Genomic DNA, 16,945 nt, shown 5'->3' with positions numbered 1-16,945 from the left:
GGAAACCAGGCCTGTACACTTGATATCGAAGCTGCTTTTGAAAATAGCAGAGGTACACATGTGAAAACCACTTCCCTCTGTGTGCATGTGCTCAATTTTTGAGAATGTGCCAAGTTTCTTAGAACTGTGGTAAAAACATAACAGCACGTTCTAATACAGAACTAATCAGAGCAGTAAACGCCTGACACACCTGCCTTTGACACAGTGACTTTGTGATGTCCTGTGTTAGAGGACATTTTCAGAACAGTTGCGGCGTGCATTTGAAGGGTCTCGCAGAGTCTCTGCTTCAGCCTCAGCTTTGAACCCATTTGTCCCGCCTGCAGATCTGGACATATCGGTGAGGGCTCGAATTAGACCGCAGTGAAGAACCAGAGCTTTTTCCATGCATGGGATGTTAGTGAACTAGATATGATGTGTATGACATCACTGCAGGTCTCACCGTTACATATGTGATGCATTGAGAGTCCAGTGCGATTGATTTCAAGTACAGCTGTGCTTCAGTTTTGATTTGCTTTAAAGCACACAGGCTCATGTGATACTATTACCTCATCTTTCCCTGGTGCAGTGTTTACAGGCATCATGGCTCGGTAAGGGGATTTCCATGCTAGTCATCTTCAGATAACGAAACCTGTGTATGAAATTCTGGAATTCAGTTTACAGAATATTATTATAAAATTTCTTAGCTGAAGCCCTTATCCGTATCCTTATACAGCTGTTACAATATATCACATTATTAATACATGCAATGACACATTTATACAGCTGTGTTTTTACTGGAGCAATCTAGGCACATTGCCTTGCTCAAGGGTACAACAGCAGCGTCCCCCACCTGGGATTGACCCCACGGCCCACTGCTCCACACTGCTGTATTATGTTATCCAACAAAACAGTGTGTGTGTAGCTGTTGTTTTAACTTGTTTTCCAAAAACAAGAACATCCTTTAGAATAATGGATATATAATTCACGATGACCAGTGATTTTAAATGTTAAGTGTCACCAGTGCTCTATAATGAAGTAAAGCACTGACAGCTAATACAAAAAAGGAGCCATATTGTCACTGTAAACAGTGTAATGAAATTCTATTGTCAAATTCAAGCCTCTTGAGGTTAAAACTGATCTCATGCCTTTGGAATGATCTCTCTAATGTTATCTCATGTTGCAACTGTAGAAATGTTGCTGAAAACACGTCTTTGCTTAGCAACATAAAAATTCCATCCAAAGGGGTCTTGGGTAACTTCATCGGGCTCAAATCAGGCCAAATAGAGGCCTGAACTGCCTTGTTGTCGTTTTTGTCACAGATGGAGGCCTTGCCGAAGGAGGATGGATTTTTAGAGCAGAGACAGGAATTGCAGAAAGCGGTTGAAATCCTTAAACGTAACGTGGTACAGCAGGTAAGTGTGTGCTGATAATACTGGACTGCTGCCTGCGGTTCGCATGGTTCACACAGCCGTCTGCAGCTGAAATTCAGTGCCTTCTCGTGCCACCAGCTTGTGGAGAGTTTAGCTGACAGTGGGTCTCGGAGAGGCAGAGTGCAATGCCTGTGCTTGATGTGTCTCAGCAATCTCTGACGGAGCAGGAGGCCTGCACGGTGGAGCTCTGCCTGGCGCAGCAGCAGGATCTGGTGCAGGGCGCCCAGCGTTACCGCGAGGAGCTCGCCCACCTCACCTGCCTGGCGCAGATCAAAGCCGACGAGAGGGAGCAGAAGTCCAGGGACCTGGTCAAGGCCAAGGTACTGGCCGTGTGTGGGGGGGCCCGAGAAGCCTCGCCAAAAGCTGCGTATCATGTGCAAAAGTACTGAAGACTAGAGAAATCCCTGTTTTATATTTAAATTATGTAGAGTCTTGTGGACACTGCAGGTGATGGAAGTGAACCCATTACCTGCCTTAACCACCTTGACAAGTGATGCATCCATAGCTACTCGAGCTTTATGCCCTAACGTTTTAACTTTTACACAGCAACGGTATGACCGCATCAAGCAAGAGCTGCGGAGTAAGAGCCTGGTGATACAGGAGCACAGGAAGCAATATCAGGAAGTTCAAGCCAGGTAACTGTCTCTGCTTGCAGAGCAGGAGAACATGAGTGACTTCTGTGTGAACCGAGAAAGAAATACGGAGATGACTGACAAAGGAAGGACAAATATGTGACCTATAACTGCTTTAAACCATCAGTGAAAGAGGTTCATACAGTTAGCCCAGTTATCATAATCCAGTGTGATTTAACATTGTGCACACATTATAATTTTAATATCTGATAAGAGGGATTATTGATTGTTAAAATGGGCGCAGGTTGGAGTTGCAAGTGTAAATATCATAACCCTATTTTCCAGGTTGAACGCGTTTGCAAAGCTCTATGACATCATAAAGGACGAGAGGAACAAATGTGTGAACCTCATCCAGACGGCTTCGCAGAGGGCCGCGGAAATGAGGGAGAAATTCAAGATCCTGGAGAACGAGATTGAGATTTTGAGGACCAGTGCCGTTAATAGGGACAGGTGAGGGCAGGTTTCTCCCTGCGTGTGTTACTGTGTACCATGTGTATTTACATTCATTCATAGACATAAAGGTAGAATATTTGTATTCCAATAATAATACCTTCCCAAGTAGGGTGTATTAAAAAGGCAGATTTAGCAGCCATACTGAACTGTGCCTCTGTAACTTAAGAGTAATTTTATGCACTTTTAAAGTGTCTGAAAATGGTCTGTGAGGCACACATTGGGGGAAAAAAACAAAAACATAGAGAAATGCCAACTGGTTTTGAAATGTTAACTTAAACAAATGAAGCCATTAAATCAAGTATGGAAAAGAATGCCGAGAAGTGGAGGTTTTAATGAGTTTCTCTTACAGACGCATTAAAAATGTTCAACAGCACTCGATTAACTTTCAGGGTTTAATGCCCCCACCCCATTCATGTGCAATGATTTGACGGGAATTTTTAGGTTTAACTGAAAAGCTAATGTGATTTTCATTGTGGTTCCTTGGGCAATCGTTTCAAGTTTAGTAAATACACAGTAAAGCCTGCTAAATTTAGGAGATGACTCACTCGGCTGTTCCAGAGAAAACAGAATAGAAAGGCCTAATTTAAACACAATAGAACATTTTGACACCCTTTCAAAATTATGTTTTTAAAGATCTCCTCAGCTGGCTAATCAATTGCCTCTGTACGACCAAGAAACCCATTCAAGTCCCCCCACCCCCCGACACTCTCCCTCCCTGTGTCGCCTTCGCAGGCAGCTGCAGAAGTCCAAGCTGAAGCACCTGCACAGCCACACGGTCCGGGACAGCCTGCGGAAGGACATCTCCAGGGTGGGACGGGCGCTGACCGAGATGCGCGACAAGAGAGAGGAGCAGAAGCTGAATGTGGGGAAGCTCACCCACATGGTCAACCATGCCGAGGAGGCCCTGCTGCAGCTGCGCAGGCAGTACGAGAGCGCGGTGCAGAGCCGCAACGACCGGTGAGTGGCCCTCGCACACCACGCCCGGGCGGACGAGCACGCCTGACGCGGCACTGTCTCCGCATGCTCAGCCCGTGTCTGTGGTTGCTCTGTTCCAGGGGGGTACAGCTGATCGAGAGGGAGGAGGAGCTGTGCATCTTCTACGAGAAGGTCAACATCCAGGAGGGCCTGATCCGCAACGGTGACGCCGAGCTGCAGGCCATGGAGGAGGAGATGCGCTTCATGAAGATGCTGGTGTCTGAGGAGGCCCGGCAGATCAAGCTGACTCGCAGGAAGCTGCCCAGTAAGAGGGCGCTGGAGCAGGAACTGGTCAACCTGCAGATACAGGTAGGAAAAACTGACTTCCCTCGTTCTGTAAGGGCCTCCTCTTCTAGTGTTCGATGCCAAGTGTTTACAGGTTGATAGTGTTGATATCACTTTGGATTGAAACAAAAAAAACTAGTCCCTCTCTGGTGGCCTGTACACACACCCTGTCACTGTCACTAACCCAGCCCGTGCCACACACAGCCACAGGGGAGCCCAAACAAACAGCCTTTCCTGACAAGGACTCATCAACGAACACATTCAAGCAAAGCTGTATAATGGGTTTTATTTCGGTCTTGAATTGAATCCACATCCATCAACACAAAAGCCTCTGGGCTATAATGTGTTGTTGTAAATTTCCCAGATTTGAAGACTGTGAAGGCCCACGTTTAGTGTTAAGAGTTTACCATTTATAGACACGGCTGTATCTTGAGTCACGGTCGAGTGCTTTCACTTAATGGAGCCGTGCAGCCGATTCCATTACTAAAACAACCTCAGTTTAAAATAACTCATTCATATCAGGCAGAAGCGTGTGGATGATTTGAGATTGGGGACATAGTTCAGACTGTGGTTTGCTCTTGCATCCTTGATTCTTCGTAAAAGAAAAATAAATGGTCAATGTCAACAAACACACATTACTCATTAATTCAGAAGAACCATTCTACCTTCGCAGGATTATGTATCTCTCCAAAATGGGGTTGAAGTCTGCATTACAACCCAGTTGGTGCAGACTATTAGCAGTACTGAGACCCGGGCTCACAGAATAACTAGGAGATGCCAGAGCAGCAGGACAGAGGATTAGGGAAGCCATCCAGAGCATTTGAATGAGTCAGCACATGCTGAACAACCATGTTTGCGAAGAACGAAGAATGTAGTTTTGTAACTGTCCAGATGTTCTGCTGTACTCCATGGCAAGATGTCTATTTGGCAGCGCTCGTCTGGCACAGTCTACCCTGTTCATTTGCCCCGGCACACTCTCGATGAACTGTTTATGAAGATTGGAAAACAACCGTCACTCCATCAGCCCAACATGCACACGCATTAACTATTCCTACAGTGAAGCTCACATTCCTGTTGTGCAAGCTACAAATAAGTATGATGTTATTCTTCAGGTCATTGTATACCGTCCGATAGCTGGCTTTTCCAAAGAACTGGCATTGTGACCTTTTGTCAGAATCGCGTGTTTTCCACACGGCTTCAGGGCTGGCATTCGAGTTTGGAAACGGGAGTATGTCAGCGTCCCCAGTGAGTCAGTGGAGCCGATCCAGCGATGCTGGTGAACATACGAGCCCTTTGTAGTTACGGGAACAGAACTGTCTGAGTCCAGAGACGTGTGGGGGCACCAGCAATGTCAGAAGTTGGTGTTGTTTCTATTGAATACGATGCAATTCCTGCGTAGGTGTTTACAGTCCTGACATTGATTCAGCCCTCGGCCTGTTTGCGGTAAACATATCGCCAAGCATCGGAGTCTCTGACGAATCTTTAAAGTCAAACAGATGTAGAGAGATGCTGAAGGGAAATGTAGAATTGGCAAGTGTGTTCCCCTTTTATTCAAAACTGGGAATGGTCTTTTCAGTCCAGCTCCTAAACACACACCACAGACGGGCCTGTGAAATGATCTGTAACAGCTCGGGGCTACAGGTGTAAGTCACCAAGTCACTGCCTCCAGACCAGGCCCAGCAACCTCACAAATCAGGCCCGTTACACACTCCCGGTGACAGGCCCTGGCCAAGAGTCGCAGCGCTGACCACTGCTGGCTGGAGCCATCGCATATGGGTGAGCTGAGGTCAACACTGGGATCTTTCTATGCTCTGGGCAGATCTCTGCTTAGGGAGCCACAGAGCCCAATTCCCCTCCCATTAAATATTGCAGTGACATAAAACAACTCAAATTGAGGAATACATTGAGCACTTATTAACATGTTTAAAAAAAAAAAAGTTGGATACATTTTCTGTGCACATCATACATCACATGATTTATAAGAATTATAGTGGCACGTATTCAGGCTCTCCCTGGAGAATGGGAGGTGCTGCACTCAGCAGATTGGAGCGACTTCCAGGAACCTCACCACTGGAGCGCAATCAAAACCCTCTGTGAGAAAGGACAGCGTAACTGTTGTTTAGAGCTGCACATCTGCTGTCAATGCGTCGACGCGTTCATGAAACTGGTGGAGAGAGGGTATGAGAATAGGGCAGTGATCTGAGGAATGCACATCGGCTTCCGTTAAAGTCAGGCTGTAACCTGCAGCACACTTCTTTCAAATATAAATTGGCAAAAAAAAACAGAAGGACTAGTGTTATAGTTTTACATAAGCTGTCATTCAAGACCAAATTAAAGTCCTATTCCTGAACTGCATCTATAAATTCAAAGTAACAATTTTTTTTTTTACTTATTGCACAGTTGCATCACATACCCAATTTACAAGTTGCTACAAGTGAACGTAATTTTTTCCATCTTCTCTTTCACATTTTTTATGTTTTGCAGAAGACCGGTTAATCCCTCTGTATTCTCCACAGGATGTGCGAGATGTTCTCCGTGACTCTTCGAATCAATATCTCGCACCTACCTGTCTTAGAGTTTTGCAGTCAATGTGAAGGGACCTGCTGTTGTAAAATACTACTCAAGAAAAGCAGAAAGCCATTACCTAGATGTATTTCACAGTGTGGCCTGTCCAGACCACTCACAATATGCAAGAGTTTCCCCCTGTTCATTTGCAGGTCAATAAGGGCAAACTGCTTCATTCCCCGGCTCCTTAACATGAGGAATGAGTGTCCATCTGTGTACCTTTCGCTCCATTTGTCGAGTTACCCTGTGATTAATCCTGCACATGAGCGATGGTACGGGCAGTGATAACAAGGAGTGAAGCATTGATCCTGAACGGAATGGACAGTGTAGCCCTCTGACATAACTCAGCCCTGCTAGAGCCCAGTGAGTCTCGCTCCCCCAGAGCTCCATGGGAGAAAACAGCCTCGACCTCGAGATACACTGTATTTCCGGCTCTGAAGCACTGTTGCTCTGTCCCGCTCTGTTCCCCAGCTCTCCGAGTGCCAGGACAGATGTCTGGAGCTGGAGAAGGCCCTGGAGGACCCTAGCAGGGAGAACCGCATCAGACTGCTGGAGGGAGCCGACCCCAAACCCAGCGAGCTCCTTGAAAAGATCGAACAGGTACCTGGGGGCCACATGCCCTGCGCCCTCGGTGCGGTCGCATTGTTCTGCAGCCTGTGAGGAACGACCTTGTGTCAACACTCTCTGCTCTGCTCTCTCCCCCACCAGCTGGAGCTGCGTCTGGTGGAGCGCGAGGAGCAGCTGCTGGAGAGGGACCTGGTGTATGAGCAGGTGGCCCGACTGACCCAGCGCCTCGGCATCAAGGCGGAGGATGGCCGTCTGGACACGCTGGCTCTAGCCAAGAAGGTCGGTACGGCACGGGGCACGGGGTACGGTATGCAACTCACCATATTGATATTTTGAAGGCCGTGGATTCCCAGAGGAGCGGAATATCAATATGGCGTGCGATTTCAATCTCGTGCACAGGTGAACAGGCTGAAGGGCCGCATCAGGGACACCACGCGGCAGATGATGGCGCTCGTGGCGGAGCTGTCCATGCAGCAGACCCACAGCCTGGCGCTGAAGCAGGAGGTGCAGGACAAGGAGGCGTTTCTGGAGGCCTGCCACCGGAGACTGGAGCAGGGCCTGCCACCCAGCGACGACATGGAGCTGGAGTGGCTGCGTACCCTGAGGGAGGAGGAGCAGCGGAGGGCCGAGGGCAAGGAGAGAGCCAGGGTGAGCATCAGCTGCCTCTCTCCTTATATGCCTCCGCGTGTGGAGGCCGGGCGCTGACCCGTGATGGCTCTGCTCGTCTGTGTTGCAGGTGGCCGAGGAGGAGGAGCGGCACCAGCTGCCCAGCGGGGTGTACACCAGCGCCGAGGCCCGGCCCAATGCCTACATCCCCCAGGACGACCCCCTGCCCCTGCCCCGGCCCTATGGAGCCCTGGCCCCCTTCAAGCCCAGCGAGCCCGGGGCCAACCTCAGACACATCCGCAAGCCCGTGCCCAAGCCCATAGAGATATAGCACGGCTGGGCATCGCGCACGCAGACCGGGAGCAGGAGGTTAGTCCGTCCCCCGTCCCCCACGCCGTGTGGAGAAAATCCGCAATGTGTGAAATTAGTTTTGTTTAAAAAGGGATCTATGTTCATTTTAAAGTGTGCAAGAGATTTTTCTTTCTTTGTTATTGGATTCTTTAGTCTGTGGGGGGGGTGTTGATTTGGGGAGTCTTTCAGAAAATGTGAGAGAAATAAAATCAGTTAAGTTTATGTCCATGACATCGTCTGTTTCTGAAATCTCAATCGCTGCGGCTCTGTTAAGGGTTAATTCCTAAAAGTCATCTTTAAAAAAAAAAAAAATCTGTCTTCTGGCTGGAGCAATTCCGCACTGCACTCGTCTTAAAGGTGAGGTCGGTAAAACTGTATTAACCCTTCAGCCATCCCTGGTCTCAGACTGGAGAGACGACTCGGGCCCAACTTCCCACACACACTCAATAAGAGTGAGAAACAAAGGACAGGAAGAGAAACTAGCTTTTAAACTAACATGTGAAAGTGCTGTACTGTACGCTGCTCTTTAATGGGTTAATGAAGAGGCACAATCAAGCGTGCCATTAACGAGCTCGCTGTATTGCAGCAGCAGTATCAGTAGGAAAGAAGGTCATGAATGCAGGTCTTAAAAATTTAGAATTGACATTTTATTTATTTACAAATACAATCCTTTAAAGTAATGGTTTGTTTTGTTTATACAATGATGCATAAGGAGAGAGAAAAAAATCCCTTTTTCCAGTTGAATCGTATTACCTGACAATGATTACACAGGATGTACAATGTTCATTATACAGACGTTGACTGTTCCTCACATCTTGTAAGACACAAGACATTAATCGTGCAACGTGGCTGTAAAGCGGTGATGATACTCGACTTCTTGATCCAATTCCTTTTTTTTTATAATAGAAGTTGCAGCTCAATCAAGTTTCACAACACTTTATCTCAATAAATGGGAAGCTAGGAGTAGTGTGAATGACTCAGAAAACAACAACCTCGGCATGAACATGATTTGCATTTCCTCCAAGCATTCACACAAATGAACACAGTCCAACAGCAGCACAAACCCTGTTGATCTGTACAGAACAGCGGTACACGCAGTCCCACTCTTGACCCCTGGACCGAGTCCTGAGGCTGTGTCCATCGGTACCTTCCTCCACACCTGCTTCACTTGTCCTCAAAGCCCAGCATGAGGAAAGTCTGCTTCAGAGCGATTTCTTCAACAAACTTGGCATCCACGTTCTCCTGCTCCTTGAAGGGGTTCACTGCTGCGAAGAATAATACCAACACTCGCCTTTTAGAGAACTGAAAATGTATGTGGAAACATGGTGGAGTCGAGTATGAGTACCGGACCTTTAATATAATTATTATTTTAGGATGATCCAGTATGATTATTGCAATGAACCTAGGAGAGAGAGAGACTACCTTTCACAGGGAAAAAAGGATAAATAAAAGCATATGAACATTAACAAGGAACCACACAGAGTAGCCAATGAACCCCAATCAGGAAGGAAGTGTAACTGATCGCTAATTAACCTGTGATTGGCAGAAGGGGGAATTCTACAGCTCTATATATATCCTGCAGGGACTCCGCCACACCCAGCACATATCATTTACTGTGAAGGCCAGGGCGGGACCCAGGCCGTGTCTAACAATAGCAAGGACAGAGTGCACGAGCACGAGCCACACCCATCATACAAATCTGAGCTTGCAGCCTTTCAACACCAACCCCCACACATGCCATAATAAAGCACTCCCACAAAGACCTTAACACTAGAAGCGCCAAGCCGGTCAATTTGACCGATTTGGTTATTAAAATTTGAATTACTCTGTGTTCCTAAATACACTGCGCATACCCGTTCATGACTTTTCCTCAATATATGCATTAAACATGAATAAGGCATTGTAGCTGGATAAACGCAAAAATAATAAAGTTATAAACACATTTACCTAGAATAGCCAAAATCGGGTTATTTTGACCGGTCATTTAAATACATAATAACTCAAATATAACGCACAACCCTGCCTTTCTTTTACAATAGAGTCAGTCTGGCGCTCCAGTGGCGATCTCTATCTGTCTACACTCCATCATGTGCTTGAAAAACCAGGTGTTTTCTTACTATAGTCTGATTGAGAGGATACAGTGATAACCCACAAATAAACATGGATTGGAAACAGACTGAAGAGAGCTTGTTTTGGATATGCTGTGTATATGAACATGACTGATTCAGGGGCATCAGTGACACTGTGAATTACAGATCATTCGTGGGTTTGTGCCAGTGCTATGAACACACTGCGAGTGAAACGCAGGTCCAAATGGCACCGAGTGCTTTTACTCCACTGATCAATACACAATTGATACTGCAGTACAGAGTACAATAGTGCAGCACATCCACCAAAATAATGATTCACGAACATTATCAGCGGAAGAGCATTTATTGCAATGCTGTACACTCACCTAAAGGATTATTAGGAACACCATACTAATACTGTGTTTGACCCCCTTTCGCCTCCAGAACTGCCTTAATTCTACGTGGCATTGATTCAACAAGGTGCTGAAAGCATTCTTTAGAAATGTTGGCCCATATTGATAGGATAGCATCTTGCAGTTGATGGAGATTTGTGGGATGCACATCCAGGGCACGAAGCTCCCGTTCCACCACATCCCAAAGATGCTCTATTGGGTTGAGATCTGGTGACTGTGGGGGCCAGTTTAGTACAGTGAACTCATTGTCATGTTCAAGAAACCAATTTGAAATGATTCGACCTTTGTGACATGGTGCATTATCCTGCTGGAAGTAGCCATCAGAGGATGGGTACATGGTGGTCATAAAGGGATGGACATGGTCAGAAACAATGCTCAGGTAGGCCGTGGCATTTAAACGATGCCCAATTGGCACTAAGGGGCCTAAAGTGTGCCAAGAAAACATCCCCCACACCATTACACCACCACCACCAGCCTGCACAGTGGTAACAAGGCATGATGGATCCATGTTCTCATTCTGTTTACACCAAATTCTGAATCTACCATCTGAATGTCTCAACAGAAATCGAGACTCATCAGACCAGACAACATTTCTTCAACTGTCCAATTTTGGTGAGCTTGTGCAATTTGTAGCCTCTTTTTCCTATTTGTAGTGGAGATGAGTGGTACCCGGTGGGGTCTTCTGCTGTTGTAGCCCATCCGCCTCAAGGTTGTACGTGTTGTGGCTTCACAAATGCTTTGCTGCATACCTCGGTTGTAACGAGTGGTTATTTCAGTCAAAGTTGCTCTTCTATCAGCTTGAATCAGTCGGCCCATTCTCCTCTGACCTCTAGCATCAACAAGGCATTTTCGCCCACAGGACTGCCGCATACTGGATGTTTTTCCCTTTTCACACCATTCTTTGTAAACCAAAGAAATGGTTGTGCGTGAAAATCCCAGTAACTGAGCAGATTGTGAAATACTCAGACCGGCCCGTCTGGCACCAACAACCATGCCAGGCTCAAAATTGCTTAAATCACCTTTCTTTGCCATTCAGACATTCAGTTTGGAGTTCAGGAGATTGTCTTGACCAGGACCACACCCCTAAATGCATTGAAGCAACTGTCATGTGATTGGTTGGTTAGATAATTGCATTAATGAGAAATTGAACAGGTGTTCCTAATAATCCTTTAGGTGAGTGTATATTCGTGGAGTAAAAGTGTTCACCTGGAGAGGCTGTCAAAATGCAGTGTGAGGTACGAGCTCAGGTTTACTTTAGTGTACGATTATGTTTTGATAAATGCAATAATTATTTTTGAACTATAAAATATTGCTTTTGATCATTATTCCAATATTTCTGTTTGCACTCGTTTCATTCTCTTATTGTATGCCGTTTCTGCGCTTTTTGCTTATTGTAGGTGTGCGCGTTTAGAAAAAAAGTGTTCTTATTTATAGCAATAATATTAATGTTTTATGATCATATTTCAATTTAAATACCACATTTGTTATTTGCTATGTAAATGTTGGATTTAAAGTTCATGAATAAAAATTCGGAGTTTTATACAATGGTTTGCTTTGATTATCATAACACAGCTGTTATCGGTTACAATGACCGGCTTTGGCGTTTGTAGGGAGTTCGAATTGACGGCGCTTCTAGTGTTAAAAGGAGAACCGGTGTGGCCTTAGGAAGAGCTGCACAAATACCTTGATCCTCCACGTCGTAAAGGGTTTTGGTCAAGTAGCTGAGCGGCATGAACTCGGACTGGAAGAAAGACCTGTCCCTTTCTGCCCGGGTCGTCCCCTGAAACACCAGGGCATCGGACACCAGTCAGGCACAGACCAAAACAGAGGCTTTCAATCAAAAATGACACTGCAATCCCTCGGCATCCCTCCAAGAGCAGAATAAAACAAACTAAACACACTGTACACTTCAAGTTTAGCAAACTATATCCCACCTCCGTACGCGGCCAAGTTACCTGCTTTTTCTCGAGCTTTACAAAGAGGCTTCTAACGTAGTTCCTGGCGATGCAGGCCGAGCTGATGGGGTGATCCCAGAGCTGATAGATCTTCTGGCCCATAGACTGAAACAAATGTTTTGAATCAGAAATCACCGGGTTTATGCACGAGGAAAGAGACATTCACGGCACATCAATACAGGTCTGTCCATCTGCTTTTAAGATGCCTATTAAATTTAAGGTTCAAGACACAAGAGACATGAGCGAACTGGCCGTTTACAAAACACGGAAGGTCCCTTCAGAAAAGTTTTTGGGTTCATATTACACGTGTCTCCCGTCTCACCTCTGGCAGTCTCTTTACGATGCTGAACTTCAGCTCCTCGTTCTGGTCGCTGTTGTCCAGCTCTTCAAAAGCAGAAAACAGAGAAGCGTCATTCCTGTTTCTAAAGAGGCCCATTCGATTGCTTGAGACACAATATCAGGTCTGACGTCATTATTCGGATAAAATACCATCCACGGTTCTTTCCAGGTGTTAATCAGTTGCTAACTGAAAGGTACATATAAGACCTGCAGGAACCGAACTGTCCCTTCAACAGATTCTGAAGCACTGCAATTATCTTGTTATTATAAATTTTCGTATTTATTTACGAGGCATTAGGTACAGGCACAGGTTTGCTTTAAAAATCAGGTTGTTAAAATAAATACATTCTCCTTTGGTAGACTCCAACAACTCCTGAGAGGATGCAATGAATGGGATCTCAAGACTCTTGGCAACAGCTTGCCCTGCACCTCCCTGCGCATTTCCCTCTAATGGTGCACGTCTCCAGAACCTGCAGCTCCCAGGCCCTGCCAGGCATTGGCGTTGCCTCCTCCCCGTTTCCTTGTGAAATCTGTATTGGCTTTCTCCACAAACATCTCCTATCTGAGCCAGCTAAACCACAAGGCTGATGTTTTGTTGGCAGCACTAATGGGGAAGCCTGATTTCTAGCAACCCGATTGTGGTCTTATTGTTGGTGCGTCACATAAACATGGTGTCCTCTGCACAGATCTGAAGCTGTGTGCGCTTCCTGCCTGTATAGCAGGTTAATTAGGCAAAAGTTTCTCAGTTCTAATATGTATTAGAGGAGGACATTTATCAATCATTCTAAATAAAATTCAAATGATGTGAAGGATTACATGCACACAAAAGATTGTTAGAGATGCTGTATACATCATACAAAAGTCAGAGAAGTATACAGCACTAACAATCAACATTTTCTCTTCTTTAAAATTTAAAATCTTGGTAATTAGCATGCTATTAAGTCCTAGGGCTTTGGACACTGGCTGTAGTTCAAATATTCTCAAAAACAATACAAATGTACCAAAACAAGTAACCCGATGCAGTGACGGCTACTGGAACAATCCCGTTTAATCTGGTCGCAAGCAGGGATTGCCAACACCGCAGCTGCCAAGCATCCGCAACACCGTGTCCGCTTTGGGATTTAGGGAGCGACATTCCTGACCGTTCACCACAGCGATTCAGCTTCATGTTCCACTGACGGCTATGACTCCTACGTATTTATTAACACCAATTTATTACACTGACAACTCCATTGTCCGGCCATTATGTAAGGGGTTTGCCTTTTGGACAACAATGGTGTTTACATGGGGCACAGGCTTGTTGGACAATCGTCAGTGCTAAAGGAAATACCTACCAGCTCATTGAAAAGGAATTTCAGACGGATGCAGTGATGCGAGTGATGAGGAGAAGCTCACACTCCTTGATATAGTATCTATACTATATATATAGATATATATGTGGACCTCCAGGAGACTTCACACACTTCTGAGCTTCAACCGCATCTTGGGAGACCTTTTTCCCTGGCAGATGCTTTATTCACACCATATAGCAGTCTTTTTATTTACGATTTAAATTTGAAGATGGCAGAATTGTGTTCCTGCAGCAAAGCCATACACTGACCATGTCTATCAATCAATAGTTTGTTTCCTGTCACAATAAGGCAGTGCTGGTGACCTGTGACAGCTGTAAAATGACAGAAGGCAGAGCAGGAAGTCTGCAGAAGGTTTTCAAACGGTCAAATATGTCCGTTCCCTTGCCCTCCCCGCCTCTTCCACAGCACACTGCCGTACTGCGAGATGGAGTGGGGGGTGTGGTGGGGTATAGATCCTGCCGTACCTTTGAACAGCTGCATGACGAAGGGCTCGGTGAGCTGCAGGATGCCATGGTCCAGGTACTGCAGGAAGGTGTGAGTGGGCAGGCAGCGCAGGCCCAGCACCGTCAGCAGGGAGTTGAAACCTGTAACACAGAGCAGCCCTCACTGCACACACCGCCACTGGGAAAAGGTCTTACAAGAGCATAGAGGTCCGATGCAGGTTCGATGGGCTCGACTTCTGAGCTGTCAAATATGGAAATAAGGAAGTGGAGGTAGAAGCACGAAAAGCAGAAGCCAAAGAATTTCCCCAGGTTGTCACTCTGTGGTTGCATTTGTCTACAGCACTTCAAATATAGAAATACGAACCGAGACACTTGGAACGGCTGTGGCTCACATTCGGCCTAAGATTCGGTCCTGTACGTACAGTCACGACTTCTGCTCTTACTTGGCCAAAATTAATTACCGTGGCTCGATAATTATGTTTTCTTTTAAAGGGACTGATTCACATTTCACATTTAAAGCAGTTCCCTTCCATATACTCTGAACTCCAGCTTTAGCACATATCCTCTTGTACAGAGGAAGAAAGAGCAGCCTAGATGTCTCCTGAAAATGAGAAGTTAGTGACTTCGGTCAAATGACCCCGAAACAGAAACGAAAATTTGTATTTGGTAGACTGACACTGCTGAGTGCAGGCTCTGCTGAACCGTATCGAGCAGACAATCATCCAGAGGCGGCCCGAGACTCTCGCTCCACAGCACAGAGATCCTCTCTGACCTTTGACCGCTGCCCGTCCAGCAGAGCCCCTGGGAACAATTCAGCAGGAAGCCGCACACACGGCCGCAGTCCGGCTCAGACCCACGCATCACTTGCGCTGCTCCAGCACTGAACACACAGAGAAGAAAAACAACCCTCTCTCCAGGCTACGAAAATATTAAAAGATTTTTTGGCCCGGCTTCAGACTTAGCAATAAGGTGGGAGGATGTTTTGGCTTAGCTCCTTCAGAAGTTATTTGTTTCTTTTTCTGAGCTGCTTATGGATTATATATTTCCATTCTCACACACAAACATACGAAAACTTTGGGGTTTATTGAACACAGTCAACCTAGCGAGTCCTAGCAGAGTTTCTAGGTGGGTTCAGATGATCCTTATCTCTGGCCCTCCACAGACACATTGACAGTGAAAAACGATTATTCAAGAAATAAAAGACAGACAGAAAATAATAGAAAAATAAAATTGCTGAAAAGAGTTTGTGTCTACAACCGCATCGTTACAGACAGGGCAGTGCGGGGTGCTTACCAGGAGGCAGGGGCAAGCAGAGACCTTTAGCGGCTTCCAAGACCCGGCTCATCACATGAAACACAGCCCACTCGGCAGGGCTGCCTTGCTGTTTGCTGGGGCAGCAAATGACAAACAGAGAAAAAGAAAAGTGTCAGAAGGAACACTTTGTTCTGGCCAGAAGTGACCCACTGACATCAGCCCATGTTGCCTTATTCAGGGAGACAGGGAACAAAAGGCCAATGACCAAGTGCAGGACCCAACCGAGCAGACACTAGAGTGAGGGAAAGGAGAAGGAATGAACTACAAAGACTATGAGGAGAAAACCCTGCAAAATGAGCTTTTACCCAACTGCTACATCCAGCTAATGACTAAACATCCCACTCTTTCTGTGGGTCCTGAAGGGCAAACTGCCCCACAGGCCCAGTGCCCTGTATGCATGGAAATATGGCTACAGCGGTAGCATGGAAACAAACTCGCCTGACAGGGTGTAAACATAAAAAAGTCCTTTTCCATTTGAAGCCTGGCTTGTGGTCAGCACTGAGCTCTATTTACACTTCAGTAGTGCAGGGGAAAAGGCTAGACAGCGGACACAAGGGTTGTACTTACAAACACAGCAGCTGAGAGCGGAGGTTAAACTTCACCCACAGCGTCTCCAGGATGCGTCTGACCAGCTCCAGCTGGCGAGAGGGAGAGGAGGCCTGGTTAACACCACACACCCTCACAGGCACACAGGCATTTACTGCAGTAACAGAGGCGTCAGTGCCAGCCACTGCACAACCGACACTGTCCAGTCATCAGACACTGCTTTATCGCATTGCTGTCGCGGACCTAGGTAGACAGACACTCTGATACCTCTGAATTAAATTCATGGTATTTCATAGCTGAACTGTGTCAGATGACTCCTTGACAGCGGTGCGCCAGGGCAAGACGGCCTCTCTCAGACTAGAGAACCTGCCCAGCACTGTGCCCTGACTAAGCAATGTGTTTTTCCACCTGCTTCCCAAGGCAGTGGCCTAACACAGCCCGCTACAGAGCTGCACAGACAGTATTTCAAGCCCAGCTGTTTGGGTCTGTCTGATTTCAGATAATATGTTCAGTATGGTCCCCGCCCCAGGGCTCCCGAGTGGGTCCCACAGCTGGCGAGATGCCAGTCTGAACCCAGGCTAAGACGCTGACTGACTGGGTCTGGAAGCTCACCAGAGGGCACGTGTACCCCATCCCAAGCACTGCCAGGACTCAGTCAGCTAATAAACACC

General features: G+C 46.5%; 2 protein-coding genes across 2 annotated transcripts in view; one reads left to right on the top strand and one right to left on the bottom strand.

The window, feature by feature from the left end:
- ccdc146 (coiled-coil domain containing 146) overlaps positions 1–8,475 on the top strand; it is a 33,810-nt gene extending 25,335 nt beyond the window's left edge. Inside the window, exons 10-19 of the mRNA XM_066724750.1 lie at positions 1,299–1,391; positions 1,559–1,729; positions 1,956–2,044; positions 2,327–2,491; positions 3,227–3,451; positions 3,550–3,778; positions 6,791–6,919; positions 7,028–7,165; positions 7,286–7,534; positions 7,623–8,475. Of these exons, the coding sequence (XP_066580847.1) occupies positions 1,299–1,391; positions 1,559–1,729; positions 1,956–2,044; positions 2,327–2,491; positions 3,227–3,451; positions 3,550–3,778; positions 6,791–6,919; positions 7,028–7,165; positions 7,286–7,534; positions 7,623–7,823 (1,689 nt within the window). The 3' untranslated portion in view covers positions 7,824–8,475. The remainder of the gene's footprint in view (positions 1–1,298; positions 1,392–1,558; positions 1,730–1,955; positions 2,045–2,326; positions 2,492–3,226; positions 3,452–3,549; positions 3,779–6,790; positions 6,920–7,027; positions 7,166–7,285; positions 7,535–7,622) is intronic.
- gsap (gamma-secretase activating protein) overlaps positions 8,469–16,945 on the bottom strand; it is a 30,026-nt gene continuing 21,549 nt past the window's right edge. The window contains exons 25-31 of the mRNA XM_066687049.1: positions 16,296–16,366; positions 15,708–15,802; positions 14,436–14,555; positions 12,603–12,664; positions 12,281–12,385; positions 12,009–12,105; positions 8,469–9,108 (exon numbers count right to left, since the gene is read on the bottom strand). Coding sequence (XP_066543146.1) covers positions 9,008–9,108; positions 12,009–12,105; positions 12,281–12,385; positions 12,603–12,664; positions 14,436–14,555; positions 15,708–15,802; positions 16,296–16,366 — 651 coding nt within the window. The 3' untranslated portion in view covers positions 8,469–9,007. The remainder of the gene's footprint in view (positions 9,109–12,008; positions 12,106–12,280; positions 12,386–12,602; positions 12,665–14,435; positions 14,556–15,707; positions 15,803–16,295; positions 16,367–16,945) is intronic.

Source organism: Amia ocellicauda, chromosome 15, assembly GCF_036373705.1.
Source record: "Amia ocellicauda isolate fAmiCal2 chromosome 15, fAmiCal2.hap1, whole genome shotgun sequence".
NCBI classification, from domain to species: domain Eukaryota; kingdom Metazoa; phylum Chordata; class Actinopteri; order Amiiformes; family Amiidae; genus Amia; species Amia ocellicauda.
This window is presented reverse-complemented; position numbering and strand designations above follow the sequence as displayed.